The sequence below is a fragment of the Symphalangus syndactylus genome, chromosome 5, assembly GCF_028878055.3.
Source record: "Symphalangus syndactylus isolate Jambi chromosome 5, NHGRI_mSymSyn1-v2.1_pri, whole genome shotgun sequence".
Taxonomy (NCBI): domain Eukaryota; kingdom Metazoa; phylum Chordata; class Mammalia; order Primates; family Hylobatidae; genus Symphalangus; species Symphalangus syndactylus.
The window spans coordinates 99,554,397-99,582,304 of record NC_072427.2 but is presented as its reverse complement, the minus strand read 5'-3'; the positions used below and the strand labels follow the sequence as shown (position 1 = coordinate 99,582,304).

General features: G+C 37.7%; 3 protein-coding genes and 1 long non-coding RNA gene across 6 annotated transcripts in view; 2 read left to right on the top strand and 2 right to left on the bottom strand.

Annotated features, from left to right (window-relative positions):
- The window catches only part of LOC134736835 (uncharacterized), a 279,550-nt gene that overhangs the window by 224,283 nt on the left and 27,359 nt on the right, over positions 1-27,908 (bottom strand). The window lies entirely within an intron of this gene.
- Positions 5,815-6,473, bottom strand: LOC129482899 (keratin-associated protein 6-1). The gene is made up of 2 exons (XM_055279437.2): positions 6,384-6,473; positions 5,815-6,236 (listed from the first exon to the last, which is right to left on the bottom strand). Exons 1-2 carry the CDS (start codon positions 6,445-6,447, stop codon positions 6,073-6,075), a joined length of 228 nt encoding a protein of 75 aa, XP_055135412.2. The 5' UTR covers positions 6,448-6,473; the 3' UTR covers positions 5,815-6,072.
- KRTAP20-1 (keratin associated protein 20-1) lies at positions 8,958-9,229 on the top strand. Its single transcript, XM_055279444.1, has one exon. It carries the CDS (start codon positions 8,988-8,990, stop codon positions 9,156-9,158), a length of 171 nt encoding a protein of 56 aa, XP_055135419.1. The 5' UTR covers positions 8,958-8,987; the 3' UTR covers positions 9,159-9,229.
- KRTAP20-4 (keratin associated protein 20-4) lies at positions 13,193-13,404 on the top strand. Its single transcript, XM_063640000.1, has one exon. It carries the CDS (start codon positions 13,224-13,226, stop codon positions 13,344-13,346), a length of 123 nt encoding a protein of 40 aa, XP_063496070.1. The 5' UTR covers positions 13,193-13,223; the 3' UTR covers positions 13,347-13,404.

Here is a 27,908-nt window from a genome sequence, read left to right as displayed (position 1 = left end):
AATGTATATGAAACAATAAAAGAGCCCAAATAACCAAGATAATCCTAAACAAAAAGAACAAAGCTGGAGGCATCATGCTACCCAACTTCAAACTATACTACAAAACTATAGTAATCAAAACAGCATAGTATTTGTACAAGAACAGACACAAAGTTCAATGGGACAGACTGCAGAACTCAGAAATAAGACCACACACCTAAAACCAACGGATTTTCAGCAAACCTGACAAAAATAAGCAGTGGGAAAATGATTCCCTATTTAAAAAACAGTGCTGGGAGAACTAGCTAGCCATATGCGGAAAATTGAAACAGGACCCCTTCCTTGCACCTTATACAAAATTAACTCAAGATGGATTAAGGACTTAAAAGTAAAACTCAAAACTCTTGTGGCTTTGGGTTGTTTGTTTGTTCGTTTGTTTGTTTTTTGAGACAGGTTCTCATTCTGTCCCCCAGGCTGGAATTCAGTGGCTTGATCTCTTCTCACTGCAACCTCTGCCTCCAGGTTCAAGAAATTCTCCTGCCCCAACCTCCCGAGTAGCTGAGGCTACAGACTAGCACCACCACACCTGGCTAATTTTTTGTAATTTTACTAGAGACAGGGTCTCACTATCTTACAGAGGCTGGTCTCAAACTCAAGGCCTCAAGTGATTCTCCCACCTCCACTTCCCAAAGTGCTGGGATTACAGGTGTTAGCCACTGCACCTGGCCTTTCTTGCTGCTTTCAAGATCTTTTCCTTTGTCTTTACTTTTCACAGTTTAGCCATGATATTTTGGGTGTTAATTTTGTTTTGTTTTGTTTCTTCTTTCACTTGAATTTCTTATTGACATGTCCTAAATAGGGACAGTGAATATTAATCTAAGATTACCAATTATAATATAAATACTATTAAAATATTAGATTTCAATGATAAACAAACACTCAAAGCTCTCAGGAAAACAATTACATAATTTACAATAGGAAAAGAATTAGGCTATTAATCGGAATTTTCAAAAGTGACATTCAAAGAAAGACAAAAAGAAAAGCATTTAAAGAACCTAATAAAAGAAAGCATTATCCAAGATCTTTATATTTAACAAAGCTGCCCTCCATGTGTCAATGGATTAGAACAACAGTTTCCTACATACAAAGAGTAGACATTTTTGCATCCACAAGCCCATAGAGAGTAACACCCTAGAGGGTGAGCATCATCCAATCAAGGGATGAATGGGAAGTGTTAAGCAAAGTATTGAATATATATGTGTGTACAAGTGTGTCTGTGTGTGGGGATACAAACATATGTGTTTTGGTGTGAATATATGTGTGTATGTATGTGTGTGATGATATGAATTTGGTGTGCTACCAAATATAGGGATTAGATGGGAGGATTAATAATACATAAACAATATATTTTGTGATGGAAAAGTAGTTATAATCCAACTAAATGACAAAGGGATAATAGAAGAAGAATGGAAGAGGAAAAGAGAACAAGCTAATTGTTGTTTCATAGACAAGAGAGGAAATTAAATAATATTAATATAAGCTATTGTGTCAGATAATGAAATGTTAAATTTAAAAAAGAGGGAACAGAGAACATTAAAATTAGTATATATACAAAGGTAACCAGATAGCCACTAATATAACTACCAACCATCAAAATACCATTCAAATTTTTTTTTTATTTTTGTGGGTATTCATTAAAGCATAAAGAATAGGACCAAACATACCAGTCATAGCAATACATGTGAATTTAATTAATTAAAATAAACATTTTAAATTTGGCTGTTGAACTAAGCCTAACTATATGTTTTATATAAACACCTGAAACAAAATGATTTCAAAATGCAAAATTAAAGCCATGCACAAAAGTGTCTGGGAAAAACGTCCCAATAAAAAACATAACAACTCCACCACTATCAGATAAATAGAAATGAGGGAAAAGGCATTAAAAGTGATAAAGAAGAAAACTTACCAAGCAGACATGCAAATCACAAGATATCTATTATATATATATATGTATATTTATGCACCAGATAACGCTAAGACCCCCTTTATGTAGACACAGATACCAGATACATGCCACTGAGAGACATAAGTAGAAACACACTAATAAGCAGCACTCTTGGAACAAGACAGATCAAGTGGAAAAAATAAACAAGCAGAGATAAGATCTAAACAATATATTCAAAAGGTAGCTCTCATTTATACAGATTGACCTTTATGCCCTGATAATAATGACCTTTATGCCCTGATAATAAATAATATAGCTTTTTTCTCCAGTTCTCATAGAACATCCACACAAAGGTCATACATAATGTCTGGCAGAAAAGATTCGTTTTTTAAAACAGAAATAATGGGAAAGGTACTCTCTGATATCACACAACAATATTAATAACTACTAACAAGAACAAAGAACAGAAAAATCCTTTAACCTGGAAGGTAGCAAGCCTTATATTTAAAAAAATGTTCTTGGTTGAAAGAAGACAAACAAATATAATTACAAGTTTTCAATAATTAATGATAGCTTAAATAATCTGTAACAGGGCCTATGAGAAATATTTTTAAAGTTGTTAGGAACAATTCATAGCACAGATGAGTTATCAGTAAAAATAGAAGAAAATAAATTAATATTATGAAATATTAATTATATTTCATTAATTATATAATATGAATTATGTTTTAGCTCAAATATTTCCCAAGGGACAATTAAGTAAATGAAAAATACACAGATTAAAATAATAAATAGAGGAGATATTAATGAGGTACAAAAAGAAAAAAAATTCATGTAATGACATGAAATGCTATTATTTGAAAGATTAACAAAACTTGTAAACTACTAACTTGATCAAGGAAAAAAATCGAGAAACCATATGCAAAATTAATAGTAAGAGGGAAATAAACATTGAAACAGAAAACATTTGAAACACTATATGAGACTGGGTTTCAGAGCTCTATGTACGTAAATTGATAATGTCCTGGAGAAGTGCAGATGACCAAAATGGACACCTTTCAACTTAGAAATCATAAACAGATTCATTCCCTTAAAGTTAATGAAAAGAATTAACAGACCCTCCTCAAAAAAGACATATATGCGGCCAACAATCATATGAAACAAAGTTCAACATTACTGTTCATTAGAGAAATGCAAATCAAAACCGCAATGAGTTACCATCTCACACCAGTCAGAATGGCTATTATTAATATTAAGAAGTCAAGAAATAAAAGATACTGGCGAGGTTGTGGAGAAAAAGGAATGCTTTTATACACTTGGTGGGAATGTAAATTAGTTCAATCATTGTGGAAGACTTTGGTGATTCCTAGAAGACCTAAATACAGAACTACTGTTTGACCCAGCAATCCCATTACTGGGTATATACCAAAATGAATATAAATCATTCTATTATAAAGACACATGCATGGATATGTTCATTACAACACTATGCACAATAGCAAAGACTTGGAATCAACATGAATGTCCATCAATGACAGACTAGATAAAGAAAATGTGGTACACATATACCATGGAATACTATGCAGCCATAAAAACGAAGATCATGCCCTTTGCAGGGACATGAATAGAGGTGGAGGCCATTATCCTCAGCAAACTAACCCAGGAACAGAACACCAAACACCGCATGTTCTCACTTATAAGTGGGAGCTAAACGATGAGAACACATGGACACATAGAGGGCACACAATGGGGACTAGCAGAGGGTGGAAGGTGGAAGGAGAGAGAGAAGCAGGAAAAACAACTAATGGGTACTAGCTTATTACCTGGGTGATGAAATAATCTGTACAACAAACCCCTATGACACTGTGACACAAATTTACCTAAGTAGCAAACCTGCATGTGTACCCTGAACCTAAAATAAAAGTGTTTTTGTTTGTTTTTGTTTTTTGTTTGTTTTGGTTTTTTTTTTTAGACTGAGTCTCGCTCTCTCCCCAGGCTGGAGTGCAGTGATGCAATCTCGGCTCACTGCAAGCTCCGACTTCCATGTTCAAGCGATTCTCCTGCCTCAGCCTCCTGAGTAGCTGGGATTACCGGCACGCACCACCACACCCAGCTAATTTTCATATTTTTTGTAGAGACAGGGTTTCACCATCTTGGCCAGGATTATCTCAATCTCCTGACCTCATGATCTGCACACCTAGGCCTCCCAAAATGCTGGGATTACAGGCGTGAGCCACAGCGCCCGGCCAAAGTTTTTTTAAAAAAGACTTTAACGGACAGAGTTTTTAAATAAAGAAGAAAAATAAAAATTAACAACAACAAAAGCCCAAACCCAGATGACTTCTCAGGAGACTTCTACCAAATATTTAAAGACAAAGCAATCCCAATATTGTACAAATTGTCAAAGAGCACTTAAAATGAAGGACAACTTCCTAATTCCTATTATGAAGGGTGTATAGTAGTCCCCCCTTATCCCAAAGGATAAGTTCCAAGATGCCCAGTGAATGCTTGAAACCATGATAGTAACAAAGCCTATATATAGTATGTTTTTTCTGTATACACACATACCTGTGATAATGTTTAATTTACAAAATAGTCACAGTAAGAGATTAACAACAATATCTAATGATAGAAGGAACACCTAACAATCACTGTAAAAACAAGTTATATAAATACGGTCTTTCTCTCTCCACCCATCTCTCTCTATCTGTCTTTAAAAATATTTTAATATTTTCTCACAGTGGCTGATCTTGGGTAACTGAAACTGCAGAAACTGAAATTATGGTTAAGGGAAAACTACTGTATGCATTGAATTTGCAGTGAGAAGAATCAACATGCCCCATGATTCCTGCCTCCAGATGTCAGTACTCTTGTGTAAGCCCCTCTCCGTGAGTGAGGGTGAGACCTGTTGCTTTTAGCCAATAGAATATGGTGAATGTTTATGATTATGTGTGCTTATGTGATTACGTTACATAAGACTGTAGTACCCATCTTGCTGGAGTCTCTTGCCCTCCCTTGCTGGTTTTGAAAAACAAGCAATTATGTTTCAAAACCTCTTTGACAAGGAACTGTGAACATCCTTTTGGAGCTGAGAGTAGCCTCCAAAAGATAGCTTGCAAGGCACTGCAACAAATGGCCAACAAGAAAATGAGCCCTTTAGTCCTACAACTGCAAGGAACTGAATTCTGCTAACAAAGGCATGACCGTGGAAATGGATCCTTCCCCAGCTAAGCCCTGGGTACAATCACAGCCCCATTTAAGATCTTGAATTGCAGCCTTGTGAGACTTTGAAGCTTCTCGGTTTATACCTGAAATTGTGTTTTTATTTAATTACTATGGCCCACCATGCAGGTCAAATAGCTTTATAACCTATTACTAGCTTAGAGCATACTAGATTATAAAATTATTCCTTTGGTTATGTCTCATTAAAAAATAGTTTCTTTAAAATGGAAGATTCAAAGTGAAGGATATAGTAACAAGCATTCATTTATTTTAGGAGATATGCACAAGAAGACTTGGGAAAATTAAATTTTTTCTTTGTTATGTGACAGACAGCAGGCAGTGCATAACCCAATATATAAATGATATGTACTTAATTTAGTATTGAGAATTACTCAGCACAACATATATTCTTCCCATAGAAGCAAGGGAGGAAACTGAAATTTATTTAAGAGGTTACTTTTCTAAAACAATTGAACTTTGAATTGGTAAAGAAACCTCTCTAGAAATTGTAAGAAAAATATCTCCCAAAGAATTTAATTATTAGCTTTCATGCAAACCGAAACAAAAACTATTGGTAAGAAATTTTAAATATTAAATGATTGACATAAACACCAGGTTTCTTTTCTGGATTAAATGTGTTTATTAGGTGAACAGAGAAAAAACTCCATCATAAAAGTCATCAAGGCAGATGCTGTGACACCATCATTCTGATGAAAGGCGAACTGACAGGTGAGTTTTACCTTATCCCATTTCATGATGGAAATTCAAGATATTTGTAGGTTAGATGGTAGCTCAACAACAGACCATATTAGACTTCCATTGCAGGATATCATCACTCAAGGGAAAATCTCAGAACATATGGGCTTCAGAATTAGTGAATCTCAGTATCACAGGATAGAGGGTGAGAGTCTCCCATGGCGTCCTCAATAATAGTAGCGAGAGCCAGAGCTGCATCCATAGCCATAGTCACAGAGGGAGCGGGAGCCATAGCCATAGCCACAGCCATAGCCACAGCCCAGTCTGCGGAAGCCACAGCCACAGCAGGAGCCATAGCCACAGCCCAGGCCTCCATAGCCACAGCCCAGGCCTCCATAGCCACAGCCCAGGCCTCCATAGCCACAGCCCAGGCCTCCACAGCCATAGCCTAGGCCTCCACAGCCATAGCCCAGGCCTCCATAGCCATAGCCCAGGCCTCCACAGCCATAGCCCAGGCCTCCACAGCCATAGCCCAGGCCTCCATAGCCACAGCACCCATAGCCACGGGTGCCATAGTAGTTTCCGTAGTAGCTGCCACACATGGTGTTGGTTGTGGAGGTTGTCCTTGGGTAGGAGGAAGTGTAGGTGACTTCAGTATGAACACTTCCCCTACAGAGGGCCTTTTATATGCCTCAATGTGGGTGGGAACCACACACAAGTCATGCCATTGGCTAATTTGAAGGACCAGCATGAGTAATTTGTTTTCAATCATGGTCTTGTGGCATTTAGAACATTTTCTATTGTTTAGCCACATCTGAAACATTTGTGCATCTTTAATGAGCATCAACTGTCTGATCTTTAAAACTCTACTCACACCAGACATTCAAATTACCATTTTTCCAACCAGGCTTTATGGCAAGAAATAGCATTTTAGTAAACAAACTGACCTGTTCTAAACAACCAATAATTTAACCTTATTTTTGCTGACGTTCAACAGGTCATGGTAATCTCCCTTGACCTTGAGTTTCTCCATCTCTTCCCTGCTGCTCCAAACCCATTGTTTTCCTTTAGGAATTCTTCTCATTTTCACATGAGAGATGGTTTTCTTTTCAAAGCCAGAAAGTGTCACTCAGCTTCCGGAGACTGTTGACACAAAGCCAATAGTTTGAAATTCTAAAATACCAGGCATGAGAAAAATATACTTTTCTTTCTCATATCAATAATTCCTTTTGTGACTGTTTTAAAACAATAGTTCTTTCCCATAGTTTCAAATTCACAATCAATGAGATTTCATTTTATTTATAAAATTGTATTTTTATAAAAATTTTCCTGAAATTTCAAGGCATTTGTTATATTTGTGTTCTGGCTCAAAAGTGAGTATAGGTATTTTCATATTTAAAACAATAATACTGGCAGAAATATCTTTTCATGCAACCTACTATATTTCCACCATCAAACAAGAAGTCTTTGGCAAAATATGAGACTATGAGGAACATGTTACTATAGCCTAATCTTTTTTCAAAGCAGTGAAGATCAGAGCTAAATTGAATGATTAAGTCAAATAGCCCTCTAGACTTATATTCTTAGTAAGATGACTTTATAAGAGTGAGTTGAATACAGTAAATAAGAGTAAAATATCTGTAATGAGCTTTCTAGGCTCAAATTTTACCTCCACTATCCATAGCTGTCTGACCACTGTTAACTACATGCTTCAGCTGCCCTATCTGCAAATGGGATTGTAATAATGATACCTACCCCACATGGAAATTTAGAGAATCAAATCTTTTGATACATACCAGATACTTAGAATAGTGTTTGGTTCATAGTAGGAACCAGAATACTAGAATAAATTTTGCTGTCTTTATTTATTTCATCCCATCCCTGTTTTTCTGGATAGAAGCTTCAGTAGAGAGTTGATCAATTGAGTAAGAGAACTCAGGCATGCTTAAGTTCTCATTCAGGGGCATTATAAATGTCTTTGAAGCTGAAGGGAAGAGAAACTCTGCATTGAGGATGTACATCTAAAAACAGAGAAAGTCACATCCTGGTTTTACTGAGAAGGGGCAAGTCCTACCGAGTTCCCCAAAGCACATAGCACAAGCAGGTGGAGATACAATGATTGGTTCTCACCCAAGTGGATCTGAGTGGAGACTCATTGATTTCCTTACTACAACCAAAGACTGTTCTGGCTGTAGAGACCCAAGGATGTAACACTTCATGCTAGGTAATGGATTGAGCAGAGTTTTATTTTTTATGGCAATGGAAAATGGCAATATGTGTTATGCCATGCAAAGGTGTCAGTGCAGAACAGGTATGGTCCTCCTCAAAACCAACAGCATACCACTGCACATCGAAGCGCACCTCAGGCAGAGAATGAGGAGTGGTAATGTCTTTACTGCAATTGTATTTTAATACTGACAACCAGAAAGTGATTGTATTTTGTTGAGTTTACCTGGAAGGGACAGGAATAAATGTTTTGCCATTTAGTGGAAATAATGAATCAAGATAGAATTTGGTATAACAGTAAAATAAAGTGTATTCATAGGTTTGTAAAGTTGTATCTTGTAAAAATGTTACCTGAATTTAAAGTGAGATAAACTGTTCTATCTCTGAAGAAATATTGGGCAATATTACAGATCTCATACTCGAAAGACTTGCCCCTTAGGCACGTCTAGCTCCCCAAAGCCATGCAGACAGACTTCTTCAACTGCAACTGGTAGATGAATATGAGGGAATTAACAAGTAAAAACCAATTTGAATCAGATGAGATTTGCATAGTTTCTGTTATTTCATAGAATCTCATCATGAAATTTTAGTATGTGCTCTCAGGAAAAAAGGATTTTAAAACCAGGTTAAAAAAAACATCTATCATTCAAATCACATTCTTTGATTGTGAAAATCTTGACACAACACTAGAGGAATGCTAGCTATGAAGGCTTCACTATGTCTAATGAAATAAGAGATTTATGAGAGTGTTGCCTTGGCGGTGTTAGCGGTCAACCCAAAATAATTCATAATAAGAGCAACATTGCCTGTGATTTGCCACACTTACTACTGAGGAAGTATAAAAGACCAGTGAAGATGGAGATGTTCAAATTCAAGAACATCCTCTTCTACACCTGAACCATCCATTTCTGACACCATGATTTACTACAGCAACTATTATGGTGGCTATGGGTATGGTGGGCTTGGCTGTGGCTATGGCTGTGGTTATCGTGGCTATGGCTGTGGTTATCGTGGCTATGGAGGCTATGGAAATGGCTACTGCTGCCCATCTTGCTATGGAAGATATTGGTCATATGGTTTCTACTGAACAATTCTGAACACCATATTTGTCTGCTTGTGAAACTTGGATTCTCATGCTGCTCTTGTTCATCTGATCCTGTGTCTTCAAAATAGCAGAAACCTAAACTAGGCTATTATCAAAGAACTACAGATGCTATCTTTCTTTGGTTTTGTTGTGCAAGATGATAAAGAATATGTTTTAAAATGCAATTAAATTTTCCCTTTGATTCTTAAGTCCTTTAAATAAATTTAGTCTGTTTGCAAATATAGTGTGTTTTCATGTTTATTATTTTCATTGTCGACTTTGCATGTGGATGATGGTAAGATGGAAACCGGTGCATAATTACTATCCCAAGGGGTTGACACTACATCTTATTTCATTTTCCTATTTTTTGTCCTTCTATATATTTCTCACACTATTTAAAACGGAGCTTCCGGAGGGACACAGTGGATTGCTTTCTCTTCAAATAATTTCTACTTGTAGCTTGACAAGCTACACACCTAAGTCTGGTGGCTGCATGCTGCTGACGGTCCTTGTTTCTCCAGAGTACACAGAAACACACACACATTTTAAGTTGCGGCTCCCATGAGTTTTCCAAGTTGTCTGCCTTCTGGTAGCTTTATCACTATGAAGCCTCTCAGTTGCCTGATGTTGTTGATATAGATCCTGTATCCAGCGTGAAATGGTATACAGGAAGTGCTGTGCCATGTCTGGGAACCTGGATGTCTTTATAGGAAATCTCTTTATGGTAGGCGATTTTGATAATGAAGTTCATTTCATATTTCAATGCATTCATGCAACAGCTCCTAAAGTATTCTAGGCATGCTGCTATATTGGGAGAGAGCATCTTTTCATGAATATTCAAGATTGTTTCTGTTGTAGTATTACTAAATTTTATCTAGTTGTATACTTTATAAAACTGGTATTTGTGTACTATTTCTATCTGATAACAGAATATTCTAATTGGGTTTTACATTTTTTCCAAACAAAAGAGTTTTAGTGAGCTTTGACCACATTGTATGAAAATCAAACTTCTCAGTTAATCTGTAAAAATAAACTATTGACATTAAGGAAACCATATTTATTAGGGAAATTTAAAAAACCAGTTATACAACTAGATAATGGGATTAAAAGTTTGTATCATGATTTAATGAATACAGCAAACAATATATCTTTTCCAGTAATTAGAATAAAATGAATCTAGAAACAGAACTCCAAATCTATGCATTGCCAGTTCTTAAATAAAATTTTCTAAAATATCAAAACATACCTAAAATATTTACTATTATACATATTGTATATATGTTATTGCTAATGATTATTAGTAATTAACACATGTATAAAATTTATAAATAAATGGTTGAATTGAAATTGGGAATGCAGGTTCAAAATATTTACACTATGGTTTTCTCATCTCACAAGTTTGAAGATCACTGCTCTCGACCAAAGTTTCTCAAGGTGTGGTCTAGGGACACGTGTGGGAACCAAAGACCCTTTTGAGGTCTCAATAAGGGCAAAGTTATTTTCATAATACATTTTTCATTTTTACTGCCATGCATTCATGAATGAACAGTGGAGTTTTCCAGATATATGCATGTTATCACAACAGACTAAATGCAAAATCAGATATGAGAAACTGTCTTCCATTAAGCCAGACATTAAAGAGATTGACAAAACATGTAAAACATTCCACTGTTCCTAAGAAGTTTTTGCTCTAAAAAAATTATGTTTCTAAAAATATGAAATTATCACTGTTATTTTGAAATTGATCAACTCATATTTTAAAATCATCAATTTTAATTTAAAAAAGATGAATATCAGTAAATATAACACATAAACAATGGCTTTTCAAGATCCTCAGTAAGTTCTTCTATGATCAAAGAATTTGAAAATCATTACTCCAAACAAACTAATCCTATCCACCATTATTTCTTGGTGGTAGGTTACTTGAGGCAGAAGCATGCCTGAAATATTTTGGTTTAAACCCTCAAATATGGGAGTTATTTAATTAGGAAATAACACTATGCTCTTTGACTCTCTGTGTGTTGGTTTTAAAAGGTATGTTTCAAATAATAGATACATATTCTAACCAGAATTTTAAAAGAAAAGTGACGAAGTCTTCAATATCTCAAATATAAGAACTCAAGTGACTAATCCCACTTAAAATTCACTTCCTAGGGGCAATTAATCTGCATAGAATAAATGAGGTTCTTTTCAAAGAGAATAATATAGTCCATGGCTTTTCTTTTCTTATATTTGCTGCCATCGTTCCCAGGGATATATTTAATTTTTAAGTGGAAACACTGTCTAAAGTTTGGTTCCTAGCAGAATTTTCTCATTCCTTTTTCTATATTGTTGTATTGGTTTGGAGTAGAATTTATTGCAAGTGGTAGAAATAGTATACATTTTAAGAATGTGTTTCTCTCACACATAATCAAAGTCTGGATTTAAGTCATCTCTAGTTGGTTTCTAGTCCTCAGTGACCCAGACTCATTCTAAATCATTGCTTCATCATTCATAAGATGTGACCTTCATCTTCATAGTCAAAGATGGTGGCATTTGTGTCCTAGAGAAGAGGACCAAGAAATATACAAAGAAGATGGTAGACTCCATGCAACTTGAATCTTAAGGAAGGATCCAGAAAGCCGTCCTATTATACCTCAAATTTTATGCATTGTTCAGAACTTCATCACATGACTAGAGTGGGTTTCAAAGAAGCTTGGGAAATTTAGAGGATTTTTTTCCTAAGTTGATCATGCCCAGCATAAAAAAAGAACTATTATATTCAAAGAAGGGGAGAATAGTGATAACAAAGCAACTGTTCATCTTTATTACCACTAGAGTCCATCAAGTTTAGCAAACAATATTGGTAACCAGCATAGTACTATAATGAACTTCTCAGGTCAGTTATATCAAAACATCATAATAAAATACTTTTTAATATATAAGCACCTTTCAAAATGTACATATATATTTATGTATGTCCACTTGCTTGTTACTGCAGATTACTGTGTGATCTTGTTTAGGCAATAAGAGATCCACTATATGTTTTTTTTTAAATAACAACATCTATTGGTTTTAAGTTTGCCAGAAAAAGCACCAAATTATCCAACTTAAATATTTAAGCTAAAAGTTGGAGCAGGAAGTCCTCTAGGTCAAGCTTAGCACTTAGATGTGTGTTTACTTAGATGTGTGTACTAAGTACTTAGTCCTTAGATGTGTGTCCTTACTTGTTTAAAACAAATACGCCTTCTTCCCCCAGGTGACTGCTATATAGATCCACTACCCTATTTCATACATTTATTTTCCGCTGCCTCAAAAACGCTTTCCTGGAGAAGTCCAAAGAGAAGATCAAAACAAATGTGAAAATATGGGAACCCGAGAGGTGAGATGTGGGAGATCTCACACCAATACTTCAATTTCTAAATAAATGTTTACAGTGATCTGACATAGAAGCAAAGTCATGCTAACAAATAAATAAGACTCTCAAGATAAAAAATAAATACATATGTGACTTTATATTAGCATTTTATTGTAAATGTGGTCAGTTCACTGTTAATAATCAATATAAAATATTATTTGGGATGAAAAGTTGTTTACCCGAAGGAAAGAAATTGTGTAATTTACAAGATATTTTACTTCAGATAACTTTCCACTTGTATCACTTCCTCACTCAAATAAATATACTTGCAGTTTGTTTGCATATTTGACTCGCCAGTAGAAATCATTACAAGTAAAGAAAAAAATTTGGATCAAAAGGCTTGCATATTGTTAACATTTTAAGGAAACTGAGTCTAGACTTTAATAACAAAAAAGAGTGAGAAGATCACCAAGACACAGGAAGCATCTTCTAATTAAGGGCATGTAACACTATTATTGAGTTTCAGATAAAATAGTTACATTTTTATAAGGATATCTGTACTTACTGAAATAAATTTTGTCAAGTTTTATTATGCAGCTTTCTCTGAAATATGAAACCAAACTGCCTCATACACTATTGAAGGTGTATAAAATTTCATTTGCAGATGGTGACATTCAAACTGAGAAAAATAATACCCTGATCCACAACTGAAACATCCACTTCTGAACACCATGTCCTACTACAGCCATCTTTCTGGTGGCCTGGGCTGTGGCTGTGACTATGGGAAGGACTTGGCTGTGGCTGAGTATGACAGGTGCAGACATGGCTGCCACTCATCTTACTCTGCCAGGTAATGACACCATGGATTCCACCGAGGAACACCTAGAGCAGTTCAGTCTACTGCACTCCTCCACCTTGATTTCCTGATTCTGTTTCTATAATTTTTCATGTGAGTAATTATATTTGCTACACAAACTCTGATAGCTCATCCCGGTGAACTTGAAGAACACAAAGTTCAGACTTGTCATGCTTCTGAATTCATGAAAAGGGCCAAAAATGCATCAAAAATTATAGGTAAGTTTTATCTTAATATTGTGCTACCAATAAATTTCTTTTATATTTTCAATCAGTATCTTTCATATGAAAAAAATTTAAGTTCTATTTTAATGGACTGTTTTATCATATTCAGGATGGTTCTACTTTATTCACATTAATTTGTATGGAACTGTGAGGAACTGCTTGTGGGCACTGCCTTTCATGCTATTCTGAGATGACACTGTTTCAAATCATGCTGCTATAAAGACACATGCACACGTATGTTTATTGCGGCACTATTCACAATAGCAAAGACTTGGAACCAACCCAAATGTCCAACAACGATAGACTGGATTAAGAAAATGTGGAACATATACACCATGGAATACTATGCTGCCATAAAAAATGACGAGTTCATGTTCTTTGTAGGGACATGGATGAAACTGGAAAACATCATTATCAGTAAACTATCGCAAGGACAAAAAACCAAACACCGCATGTTCTCACTCATAGGTGAGAATTGAACAATGAGAACTCATGGACACAGGAAGGGGAACATCACACTCCGGGGACTGTTGTGGGGTGGGGGGAGGGGGGAGGGACAGCATTAGGAGATATACCTAATGCTAAATGATGATTTAATGAGTGCAGCAAACCAACATGGCACATGGATACATATGTAACAAACCTGTACATTGTGCACATGTACCCTAAAACTTAAAGTATAATAATAATAATAAAAGATAAGCATATAATCATCAGTGCATTATAATAACATGGGTATAAAAGCTACTTTCAAATGTACCTACAGGCAGCATTATTACCTATACATAAGCAAGAAAAATGTCATTTCACACAATAATAGTCCCATTTCCCGTTAACATATGCTAGGGCTATCTTTCTAAAACCCCACAGCTAGGTTGTCTCATTCAGATCTGTGCCTTCAGGGGGATAGAAATTGTCCATTCTGCTTTCCACACTTCTTGCTGCTCCTCTCAGTTCTATAGCAAAAGCGCACAACACACATCTCAGGTCTGCCTTTCACTTACATTGGGATATATTAACCTTGTTCATCCAATTTCTAATTTAAAGAAAACAAAACTGCTTTTTTGAATTATTCTAGCTTTCTTTTTTTTTCGACAGAGTTTCACTCTTGTTGCCCAGGCTAGAGTGCAGTAGTGCGATGTCAGCTCACTGCAATCTCCACCTCCTGGGTTCAAGCGATCCTCCTGCCTCAGCTTCCCAAGTAGCTGGAATTACAGGCAAACGCCACCATTCCTGGCTAATTTTTTGTATTTTTAGTAGAGACTGAGTTTCACCATGTTGGCCAGGCTAGTTTCGAACTCCTGACCTCAAGTGATCCACCTACCTTGGCCTCCCAAAGTGCTGGAATTACAGGCATGAGCCACTGCACCTGGCCTTAATTATTCTCGCTTTCTTCTCCAAGCCAACATAATAAGGAATAGGAATCTCCAATTCATAAAACATCAGTGAGGAGCAATGTTTCTCAACATTTTATGTATGATTCACACAATATTCTTAAATATCAACACATGTGATGCAAGCACTCCAGAGAGTTCAAAGAAAAGTATTCATTATTTTTAAAACTTTTAATGGCATGATGTGGGAAATGTATTTTTTCCCACATTTTAAGAAGCCCTATTTTACTACATCAACAACTGATTTAAAATATCCTCCTCCAGTGTTTTATCTGATACAGTGGATTTTTGTCAAAGTCTCTTGCTTAACTGACACATTCTCAAGTAACGAATAATAAAAAACATATTATTCCACACACTATCATTGGTAAAGGATCACAGCCCTGCAGCTAGAATAGTTGCCGCCTAATAAATATTTTGAATAAATAAATGAATGACAATGAATCTTGTTGAAAATTTCATGTCTTTCTAGAATTTCTTATTTTTTATAGCAGAATGTGGAAGTAGGAATGAACTATCACAAAAGTCTTGATATACAAGTTATTTTGCCCAGAGTATTGGCTGTCTGTTTGTATGCTCTGTGTGGAGTACTCAGGATAGAGCATAGCTTTTGCATAAGAGGAAATATGGACATTCCCAGTGTCTCACTCATCTATATTATGACTGTGAATAGACTGAGAAACAAATTATATGCATCACTGTTTGATCATTCTGTTAAACAGATCAAAACCATTTCTTCAAAATGGAATACAATAACTGCTTAATACATGATGTATATATGCATTACTTCAGCCATATTTAGCTATGCTATCCTTCAAGCAATTACATGTGAATATCACTGTGTAGCTATGTTTCAGTCAACTAGACACATCACTGTGTCTTCTCTATTCGCTTTTTTCAAATCCACCTCTTTTGCTTCTTACATCTGCTATCCAGCCTGTCAGTGAGAAGTACTTCAAATGCTGTTCATCTTAAAGCCTAATCTGATCCACAGCTTCTTCTTGGAGAGAATCTAAGCTCTTTCACTAGAGAGAGGTGTTCTGTGGCCTGGGAGCAGTGGCTGATGCCCTGTAATCCCAGCACTTTGGGAGGCCGAGTCAGGCAGATCACCTGAGGTCAGGAGTTGGAGTCCAGCCTGGCCAACATGGTGCAACCCCATCTCTACTAAAAATACAAAAGGTAGCTGGGCGTGGTGGTCCACACCTGTAATCCCAGGTACTCCGGGAGGCTAAGGCAGGAGAATCACTTGAATCTGGGAGGCAGAGGTTGCAGTGAGCCGAGATCATGTCACTACACTCCAACCTGTGCAACAGAGTGAGACCGTGTCTGAAAAAAAAGGAAAAAAGAGAGAGGAGTTCGCTCTCTGCATTAGGCACCTGCTTCATCCAGTTGCCTTCTGAACAGAATTTGAAACTCACATATGTAATTATGTGTTCCTTGTGTCCATTTTCAGCTGCTTTATGCAAATACCTCACTCTATGGTGTGTACAACACTGTGCCAGGTTCTCAATACCAGAGGAGGACTCCCACTTCCTGGAGGATAGCAAAGCTCATCACAATGCCAGCATTAGGAATAAAAGTCCAAACACTTCTGCCCACCGCATCTTTGTAACAGAGTTGCCAAGGGAAACACAACAGCCTCAAGCACAGGATGGAGCAATGCTTTTACTCACATCAGAAAAGGTGAGAGCAGCTCCAACAGCGTGTGCCCATCCCTCATAGCTAGCAGGTCCCCAGGTTGCCACACAAGGCAATGAGACTATGCACACCCCTCTGGAGCCACAGTAAAAGGACCCCTCCCCATCACCCATGGAGTCTGAGATACTGAAAGCTAGGAGCACGTCTTGCCTGAGAGCCATTGACTTACCATCTTAGGCACACACTGAGCTTCAAACAGGGAAAATATCCCCACATAAGATGATAAACCTGGCACTGATTATATAGGCTTTTTTTTTTTTTTTTTTTTTTGATGGAGTCTCTCTCTGTTTCCCAGGCTGGAACACAGTGGCGCAATCTCGGCTCACTGCAGACTCCACCTCCAGGTTCAAGGGCTTCTCCTGCCTCAGCCTCCTGAGTAGCTGAGATTGCAGGCATCTGCCATCACGTCCAGCTAATTATTTTTATTTTTATTTTTATAGAGATGGGGTTTCACCATGTTGGCCAGGCTGATCTTGAACTTCTGACCTCAGGTGATCCACCTGCCTCAAGCTCCCAAAGTGCTGGGATTACAGGCATGAGACACCACGCTCAGCCCTATAGGCTTTTTGTCTTTTGGCAAGGAAGTGTTCCGGGAACAAGACCCATTTTTACAGCGTTAAGTGGGAATCAAAAGACTGCATGCAAGTGAACAGCTTTCCCAACACACCAGAGCACCAGGACAACTGTAGACACTAGGAACTGTGTTAGGCCATTCTTGCGTTGCTGTAAAGAAATATCTAAGACTGCGTTACTTGTAAGAATAGGGGTTTCATCGTTTCATGGTTCTGCAGGCTGCACAAGAAGCATGGTGGCATCTGTTTCTGGGGGGTGGCTCAGGAAGCTTCCAATTATGGCAAAAGGTGAAGAGGGAGCAGGCACATCACGTGTCAAAAGCAGGAGCAAATGCAGAGCAGGGAGGTGCCAAATACTTTCAAATGGCCAGCTCTTATGAGCACTTGCTATCATACTATCACAAAGACAGCACCAAGCCATAAGGAATCTGCCTCTGTGATCCAAACACCTCTAACCAAGGCCCACCTCCAGCAATGGGTATTACAATTCAATATGAGATGTGGGTGGGACCACATAGCCAAACTATATCATTCCATCCCTGTCCTCCCCCAAATCTCATATCCTTCTCACATTGCAAAATATAATTATGTCTTCCCAACAGACCCTCTAAGTCTTAACTCATTCCAGTATTCGCTCAAAACTCCAAAGTCTCATCTGAGACAAGGCAAATCCCTTGCACCTATGAGCCTGTAAAATTTAAAAAAAAAAAAAAAAAGTTATCTGCTTCCAAGATACAATGGGGGTATAGACATTGAGTAAACATTCCCATTTCAAAAGGGAGAAATTGGTCAAAAGAAATGGGCTACAGGCCTCATGCAAGTTTGAAACCCAACAGGGTAGTCATTAAATCTTAAAAATCCAAAATAATCTCCTTTGACTCCATATCCTGCATCCAGGGCACACTGGTCCAAGGAGTGGGCTACCAAGGCCTTGGACAACTCCACCCCTGTGGCTTTGCATGGTACAGTCCTGGTAGCTGCTCTCATAGGTCGTTGCAGAGTTCTTGTAGCTTTTCTAGGCACAGACTACCACCTGGAGGGAGATGGCCTTTTCACAGCTCTACTAGGCAGTGCCCCAGTGGGGACTCTGTGTGAAGCCTCCAACCCCATATTTCCCCTCCACACTACCCTACTAGAGTTTCTCTGTGGAGGCCCCATGCTGTAGCAGGATTCTGCCTGGACCCTCAGGCTTTATCATACATCCTTTGAAATCTAGTCAGAGGTTACCAAGAATCCACCACTCTTGCACTCTGTGAACCAGCAGGCTTAACACCATTGGAAGCCACCAAGGCTTATGGCTTGCACTATCCAGAGCAGCAGCCTGAGCTATATGTGAGCCCCTTTGAGCCAAGACTGGAGTTGGAATAGCAGGTATGTGGAGAGCATTGTCCTAAGGCTGCACAGGGGCAGCAGGGCACTGGGCCTGGTCCAGGAAACTATTCTTTCCTGCTAGGCTTCTGGGCCTGTGATGGGAGGGGCTGCCGTGAAGGTCTCTGAAATATTCTTGAGGCCTTTTCCTCGTTGTCTTGGCTATTAGCACTTGGCTCCTTTGCAAATATCTCTAGCAAGTGGTAGCTCCACAGCCTGCTTGAATTCCTCTCCAGAAAAACATTTTTCTTTTTTTGACACATAACCAGGCTGCAACTTTTCCAAACTTTTGTGCTCTGCTTCCTGTTTAAACATAAATTCCAACTTTAAGTCATTTATTTGCTCCTGCATCTGAGTTTAGGCTGTTAGGAGCAGCCAAGACAACAGCTTGTATGCCTTGTTGCTTAGAAACTTCTTGCCAGATATCCTAGGTCACTACTCTCATGTGAAAACTTCCACAGATCCCTAGGTCATGAACAGAATGCAGCCAAGTTCTTTGCTAAGGCATAACATGTGTGACCTTTGCTCCAGTTGCCAATAATTTCCCCATTTCCATCTGAGACCTCATCAGTCTGGCCTTCACTGTCCATATCACTATCAGAATTTTGGTCACAGCCATTTAATGATTCTCTAAGAAGTTCCAAACCTTGCCTTATCTTCCTGTCTTCTTCTGAGCTCTCCAAATTCTTCCAACCCCTACCTCTTATCCAGTTTCAAAGATGCGTCCACATTTTCAGGTATCTTTATAGCAGTGCCCCACTCCTCACTACCAATTTTCTGTGTTAGGGCATTTTTGCATTGCTATAAATAAATACCTGAGGCTGAGTAATTTACAAGAAAAGAAGTTTAATTGGCTTATGGTTCTGCAGGCTATACAGGGAATAGGAAGCACAGCAGCATCGACTTCTGGAGAGACCTCAGGAAGCTTCCAGTCATGGTGGAAGGCAAAGAGGGAGCAGGCACATCATGTGACAAGAATGGAAGCAAGTGAGAGAGAATGAGGGGAAGGTGCCGCACACTTTCAAATGACCACACCCTGCAAGAACTCCCTACCATGAAGACAGCACCAAGTCATGAGGCATCAGCCTTCATGATCCAAATTCTTCCCATGAGTCCCCAGATCAAGCATTGGGTATTATAATTCAACGTGAGATTTTGACAGGGACAAATATCCAAATTACATCAGGAACCAAGTGGGAGAATGGATGGAGGATTCTCCAGACCTTTATTTGTACTGTGGAAAGAGGAACCCCAGGTTGGTGCAAATAAATTGGACATACTGTGACAGAGAAAAGCAAAAAATTCTGCCAGAGACTATCCATTCTCTGTGGAAAGATCACTCTGTTAACGTAACACCTGGTTAGAAAAACAAATATATATCAGTGTTTCTCTTTTTTTCTTTTTTTTCAAGACAGAGTCTAGCTCTGTTAACCCAGGCTGGAGTGCAGTGGCACGATCTCAGCTCACTGCAACCTCCGCCTCCTGGGTTCAAGTGATTCTCCGGCCTCAGCCTCCTGAGTACCTGGGATTACAGGCATGTGCCGCCACGTCCAGCTAATTTTTTTGTATTTTTAGTAGAGATGGGATTTCACTGTGTTGGCCAGGCTGGTCTCGAACTCCTGACCTCATGATCCACCCACCTCAGCCTCCCAAAGTGCTGGGATTACAAGCATGAGCCACCGCGCCTGACCTAATGTTTCCTTCTATAATGAAGTTTTAAAATTTCCCAGACATAATTTTAAAAGTAACATAATTACAGATGGTAGTACAGGTGCCTTTACTATGGCATTTAAATATATGCTGTGTCAGTATAACCATATAGTTTTATATACCATTAATAGGCAGAAGAGAAACTGTGTTTTGACAGAATTCTTACTTTGGTTAAAACATTTGCCCAACCACCTAAATACTCACATGATCAGCCAGCATTTTCACAGAATTCTTACTTTGGTTAAAACATTTGCCCAGCCACCTAAATACTCACATGATCAGCCAGCATTCTTTTGAAATTCCATATAACTCGGCAAAATAATTTTAACTAACTAGCATAATTTGATTCAGATTTGCAAACATGGCAATTGATTATAATTAAAATCACATGGTTTGGTTGTGAGACTCTTAAACTGAAAAAAAAAAAAAATCTAGCTCAGGAGAACTTTTTGCCTAAAGAAACAAGAGACTAAAAAAGTTTTCTAATGTAAACTAGAGCAAACTATGAGTCCAGCACTTTTTGTAGTTTGCCTCACTCGCCGCTGTGATAAAAGGCCCCGGGCAAATAGTGACATTCAGACTGAGCATCTGGGTTCCCTGATCCCTGACTGAACCTCCCACTCCTAACATCATATGCTACTATAGTAACTACCATGGTGCCCTGGGCTGTGGCTGTGGCTGCTATCTCCCATCTTGCTGTGGCAGATATTAGGCTATGGGGCTATGGACTTTTTTTTTTTTTTTCTGGAGATGGAGTCTCGCTCTGTAGCCCAGGCTGGAGTGCAGTGGCGCAATCTTGGCTCACTGCAACCTCTGCCTCCCAGGTCCCAGTTCAAGCAATTCTCCTGCCTTAGCCTTCCTAGTAGCTGGGCCATGCCCAGCTAATTTTTTTGTATTTTTAGTAGAGACGGGGTTTCACCATGTTGGCCAGGCTAGTCTTGAACTTCTGACCTCGTGATCTGCCTGCCTCGGCCTCCCAAAGTGCTGGCATGAGCCACCGCGCCCAGCCAGGCTATGGATTCTACTAAGAAACTTCTAAAGAAACCCCAGGACTCCTTTCCCTGTGTTACCCGACTCCATGTTCTGTGTTCTTCTCTTTTTAAAATACTGATTATCTCATCTTAGGCTACTTGGGGAAGAGATAATAGTTTAAATTCTCCATCCATCATCTAAATTGAATATAATCATCTGGAATAACTTACTTTATAAAAGAAATGTTTTCTCTTCATACTGTATTACAATTATTGCTCCACATACATTTTAGTTCAAGATCCTTCATGCAACAAAAAATTTTGTGTTAGTTTTCAATAAAATCTCCTGTATTTACAATATTGCTTATTTAACATTACTTTGTTAGATCTGTTACATACACATGTGTGTGTGACACAGTATTATTGTGACAAAGATGTTGCTTACATGCTGTGAAGCTAAAAGTTCAAAGGCTTAAAATTAGTTATTTGTAAGTGAAACTTGCTTTTGAGGAACCTGCAATTACTGCAGCCTTGCATATCTGATCATAAAATATTAGCCTATATGCTAAGTTTTTACCTAATGAATAAAACCCCGCAACAGCACCCCTATTTCTAATCACCATATTCTATGTACCTTGGTCTTTGACCGCTTTCTTGTACACTACATTTGAATATTTAGGACTGTGGTTGTGTTTGGAATTTTCATTTCACATTATTCTAAATGATCCCCTTCTATTTCCTAGCAGATATATTTAAGTCACATCCCATATCTAACCGTCACACACAAAGTGGGTCTGAACATCATTTATGTCTTTGAGAATCTCTGGAAAGTGTCACCTGTTACCATATCAGCACATTAACCACACAAAATTAGATCACTGCTTTCTGGGAACAGGGGTTTTGAGTTTTATGTTTCCAATTTCTGTTTTGAAGATACACAAACAAACGTACTTTTATGTTGAATACAACTTTCCCTCAGATTCTATTTAAAGAAAAAATATCAGAGTTATATTATTTCTACATCATTCCCTTTAGGATTCCTTTTGATTTAACATTATATATTATGTTGACCTTTATTTGAAATTATAAGCTTTTGCCCAAATGATTGATAGAGGTACAGCAACATTGAAATATCAATATGTCTCGTGTTGCAGATATTATTCTTTAAAAGCACTATGCGTGTCCAGGCAACTCTTTCAAAATTGCAAATTTATATTAATTTCTTAAACTAGGTTATGGTATTAAGGACATTTGTGATTTGCCATAAAGTATTAGAATTCATGCCCCTTTTTCTCAGCTTATAAATCATTTTAATCTATCTTTCCTTCTGGGATAAAGCAATTTTCTCAAATGGCATTCTACAGATATCCTAGGCTACCTTACAAGAGAGAAATTAAACACTAGTCAGAGAACAATACCACTGATAGAATTCACATGGTTCAGTACCGAGGACAGCCCCCAGCAGCAGTAAGGATTGTAGTTCCTATTTTTTTATAAATGAATGAAAAACAAATTAATTAATGGATAAAGTTTATAAACTTTTGCTGAGGTTGTATATGTTTCCATACTTTTAAAATTAAAAACACGTGCAAAAACATGACTATTAAGATGTTCACACATTTATCTCACTCCAGAGCCCCAATACCTGAATTATTTTATTCTGTCCAAATGGTACTATTCAAATCTTTCCCAGGGTAAGCTCAGAGAGGAAGACAAATTCACTAGCAGTGGAAAGTAAGGAGGAGTTTGTATCCCATCATCCTTCACCCTATATTACTAGGGCCATGAATACATGGAAAACAAATACTTTATACCAAACCCTCTGATGTTTCTGATGAAAAAATTGGATTGCACACTTACGACTGTCTAACAAAACAAATTACTTTTAATGTGTGGTTTTTCATCCAATTGCTCACGTTTCTGTACGATTTGCCTTTAAAGAATTGCTTCAGTAGCTTTCATGAAAATGCAATTTTGTAAATAAAATGAAATCTCATCATTTCCATTTTCTGGTTATAGTTTCAGAAGATAAATTTGAAACCATCAAGAAAATATTTGGTGTTTTAAAAGTAGTCAGAAAAAGGAACATTAAAAATATTGGAAGGAAAAGTCCAGTGAATCTGGTAGCATCAAATTTTAAGTATTGGCTTTCTGTTGATAGTCTCATGAAGCCAAGAGATATCTTTTGCCTTTTAGTAGTAAATAATTAATCATGTAAAAATGAGGATACTCTCAAGGGAAAAAAAGGTGGGGGGGGGTTGATGTAGCAGGGAAGAGATGGAGAAGTTCTAGCTCAAAGAAGATTATCACGACTTGCTGAATATCAGCAAAAACGATAAACTTATGTCAACTCTATCGCTTGTCATGAGTCTACTCGTCAGCTGGGAAGTTTTCTGTTCATGGATGACTCCATTCATATCTCTCTTGTTAGCCACAGATTAAGTAGCCAGTGCTCTAAGATGGGAGGATCTCTCATATGTATGAGGTTTTCCTGGCTGGAGGCTCAGGTGTCTGTTTCCTATCATGTGGTCTGTTATTCTGTAGGAGGTTTAGCAAGAGTTGGTATCTTGAAAGGATTCCAAAATAGTGAGTAGAAAAGCTTAAGATCTCCTGAGATCTATTCTAGAAGCTGGCACTTCCAATGTATTTTACTGGCCAAAAAACAAATCTCAAGACAAGCAGGGATTTAAGCAGTGGAAACGGGCTGCAGTTTTTGTTAGGAGAAGCTGCAAAATCATATTGCAAGGTGCCTAGATACAAGGAAGAATGAAGAACTTACATTATTTTAGTAAGCAACTTACAACATGACAGAATATCATTAATCTCTTTATATAATTTGTTGAGTGGGCAGGGAAGCTTGAGAGACATATGGTTCACCAGCATGGTAAAATAATGTGCTCTGAGAAACCTCCTATGACTAAGAATAAGGAGAAAACAAAAAATAACAAATTTATTTTGATGTCTACTTTGATTTAAAAATCATTAGATACAACAAACTTTGTATAACTAAATAAAAAAGCATTTGTTTATTTACACATTACTTATAAACACACCTATGTTGAAAAATATGATATTATATATATATATATACACACATTACTGCAATAAACAACAGTTTAATCAGAAAAACTAAATGAATTCTACATATTGCAAGCAGAAAATAATACTTCATAGTCATTGGAAGTGTGGGAGAAGCAAAGATGAGAGAACACCCCTATTATCTCATGCATTCTTTGCTAGGCTTCAAATCAAGAAATTGCAGGAACCAGGGGAAAGCACTTTTTTTTTTTTCCTTTTGAGATGGAGTCTCGTTCTGTCACCCAAGCTGGAATGCAGTGGCGTGATATCGGCTCACTGCCACCTCCCCATCCTGGGCTCAGGCAATTCTCCTCCCTCAGCCTCCCGAGTAACTGGGATTACAGGTACGTGCCACCATGTCTGGCTAATTTTTTTGTATTTTTAGTAGAGACGGGATTTCACAATGTTGGCTAGGCTGGTGTCAAACTCCTGACTTCAGGTGATCTGCCAGCCTCAGCCTCCCAAAGTGTTGGAATTACAAGTGTGAGCCACCGTGTGCGGCCGGAAAGCATAATTTTCAATAGGTGGACTTCTCTCTTTCCAAGCCTAGTGATTCATAAGGAAATGCTTAGAGGATGCTGCAAAACCCTACATCTATGAAAAGCCGTGAATATCATCTGTTTTGGCCACAGCAATGATATAGTTTTGGTCTCTTTTATCTTTCAAATCTCTTAAAGCTACTCTCATTGACTGAGAGTAAACACAATTCTTGTTCTGAGTAATCAAGTTCCTGAGAGAGTATGGAATGGTGCTAAGCTGCCTAAATATGATCCCACTAGGATTTATAAAATTTGTAATTTTTACTGATAATAGTTGTACATGTTCATGGGATACATGCGTTATTTTGATTCAAGCATACAATGTGTAATGATCACATCAAGGTAATTGGGATATCTCTCATCTTAAACATTTTAATTTGTTAGTAATATTTCAATTTCACTCTTCTCATTACTTTGAAGTATACAATAAGTTGCTGTTTCCTATGATCCTATTGTGCTATCAAATACTACACATTCTTCCTTCTATCTAACTATATTTTTGTACCCATTAACCAACCCCTTGTTTATCCTCCCCACTGCCTCCCACTATCCTTCCCAGCCTATGGTAACTGTCAAACTATCACTCTGTTCTCTTTCTCCATATACACCATTGTATAAATCACTTTCTCCATGAATATCCCTTGCTTCCAACACCTGCGTTTGGATGGTGCTAGTAAAGAACATCTCAAATGTTAAACTTATTCATCTGAAATACACCATGCATTATAGTTACCTAATACAGCCTAGAGTTGAAATGAGTGGGACACTTTTTCTGTCTTCATAAGGTACTTCTGACTCCCACAGGCAGGTGACTGCCGAGCAGGACTAAGACCTATCCCATGGCACTTTTGGCTCCTTTGCCTTGGATCAAGACCATGTGGGAAACACCTTTCTTCAGAACTGGTAGAACAATGGTGAGGCCAAAGGTGGGTCCTCGATTCCAGTCAAGGTAGGGGTAGAAAGTCATTCCACACATATACCACCTCAAGCGGAGGACTCAAGGGGCAGATCTGAGAATACCAGCCAAAACAGGTCATAGGCTAGTGCGAGGAGATGAAGGGAGTTCTGAAGGAACCATGAGAGCCAAGGCTCTCTGGATCTTAAAAAGACACAATGAATGGGAGGCAGAGGCAGGAGAATTGCTTGAGCCAGGGAGGCAGAGGTTGCAGTGAGATGAGATCACACCACTGCATTCCAGCCTGGGCAACAGAGTGAGACTCCGTCTCAAACAAACAACAAAAAAAGACACAATGAAAAGATGAAGACTCAAGGAAAAATTCTGAGTACAGAAAGTACACAAATTAGTCATGGCAGGAGCAAGAAGAGAGAGGTTTCAGATCTTTTGGAAGGGAATTCAAACAGACAGAAAACAGTGAGTACTGGCAAAATAGTATTTGGGTTTATTTTTCCTGTTAGAGTGAGGATTAATGCAAGGGTAATTTATCAAACATGTGATTCTATGAGCAGTGAGGGACACCTTCTCACCATTTTAGATATTTCTCACTCTCAACCAGCACTGCAGTTGTACTGTTTCTTTGCTGCTATGTAGCCCACACCTTCCTCCTGGATGGTGAGATCCTGTTTCCCTAGCCATTTCAGGCCACGGTTGCTGCAATTTCTCATTAACAATTATCTCTTGGCATGGAAGAACACAGAACCCTTCAGTGAGACCCCTGAATTTCAAGTTTATTTCCTTGCACATAATCATTTATGATGTCATCTATTGTCTAAATACAAAGGAAATAATTCTGCATAAGTTATATTATACTTACACAGTGAAGTTGTGATAGTATGTCCAAAGAGACCTAGTTCCGTAAGTATCCACTTTTGCCATCAATATATATTATTAATAAATTATATATTATATTGGTATATTACATAATTTATAATGTTAATATTTATACCACAGTGATGTTGCACATACATACACAGTTAAATTGATGGCCCCATTCTCAGTCCTCCCAACTTAAGTGGGACAGCTAATTTATTCCTCTGCTATGGACTCAGCAATATATGTGACTTGTTTTCATCAATGGGAAGTTAGCAAACTTGATATAAATAGAAGCTTTATAAAAAGTTTGTCCATTTCAAAAATTGAAAAGCTTAAATCAATGCTCTATAATTTTTAATTTGAATTGAAATTTTTAGTTTGAACTCATTACTTTTAATCTTTTTTTAAAAAAAAAAAAACAGTTTTTTGGCTCTCTGCATTGAAACAGCATATGAGCAATCACAACGTAGCAACAGTGAACATCACTAGTGTCCAGAGAGTCTTCTCCAAATATCAGTGTTTCTTTAAAGAAAAATAAAAGACCTTTTCCTAATCAAGTGCAGGAAAGATAAAAGACGAGTCTGGAAGATCTTCTCATATAAGAATCAAATAATTTACAGAAGATACTACTAAAGTCTTGTCAAAAAATACTTAAACCAAATTAAAAAGGTTTCTACCAGCCCATGACAGGACAACTTGACATCAAAAAGAGAAATAACTATAATTGATGGATACATGTCAATTAATTAAAACACTATGCTATTGTCATAAAGACAGACATATCGACCAATGGAGCAGTATAGAGAGCCCAGAAATAAACCCACATATATGCAGTTATTTGATCCTAGCAAAGATAATTATTATACACACTAGGGAAAGTATAGTTTCTTCAACAAATGATGCTGGGGTAACTGGATATTCACATGCAAAAGAATAAAATTAGACCCTTATCAAACATCCAACAAAAAACTAAACCTGACATAAATTAAAGACTTAAATATAAAGCCTCAGACTGTAAAACTATTAGAAGAAAACATACGGGTAAAGATTGTTGATATTGGACTGGGCAATGATTTCTTAGAACGATGTAGTGACTACAGTTTCCAATAGTGCATTGTGCTCTTAACTATTTAGGGTGATGTTATTAAAACATCTAAGAGGCTGGGAGTGGTGGCTCATGCCTGTAATCCCAGCACTTTGGGAGGCCAAGGCAGGCAGATCACCTTAGGTCAGGA

Excerpts from the sequence above, each read along its gene's own strand:
- LOC129482899 (XM_055279437.2), bottom strand. The coding sequence starts at position 6,447 with ATGTGTGGCAGCTACTACGGAAACTACTATGGCACCCGTGGCTATGGG. Across the intron at positions 6,237-6,383 it reads TGGGTGCTGTGGCTATGGAG|GCCTGGGCTGTGGCTATGGA; the intron begins GCCTGGGCTATG and ends GTGGCTATGGAG.
- KRTAP20-1 (XM_055279444.1), top strand. The coding sequence starts at position 8,988 with ATGATTTACTACAGCAACTATTATGGTGGCTATGGGTATGGTGGGCTT.
- KRTAP20-4 (XM_063640000.1), top strand. The coding sequence starts at position 13,224 with ATGTCCTACTACAGCCATCTTTCTGGTGGCCTGGGCTGTGGCTGTGAC.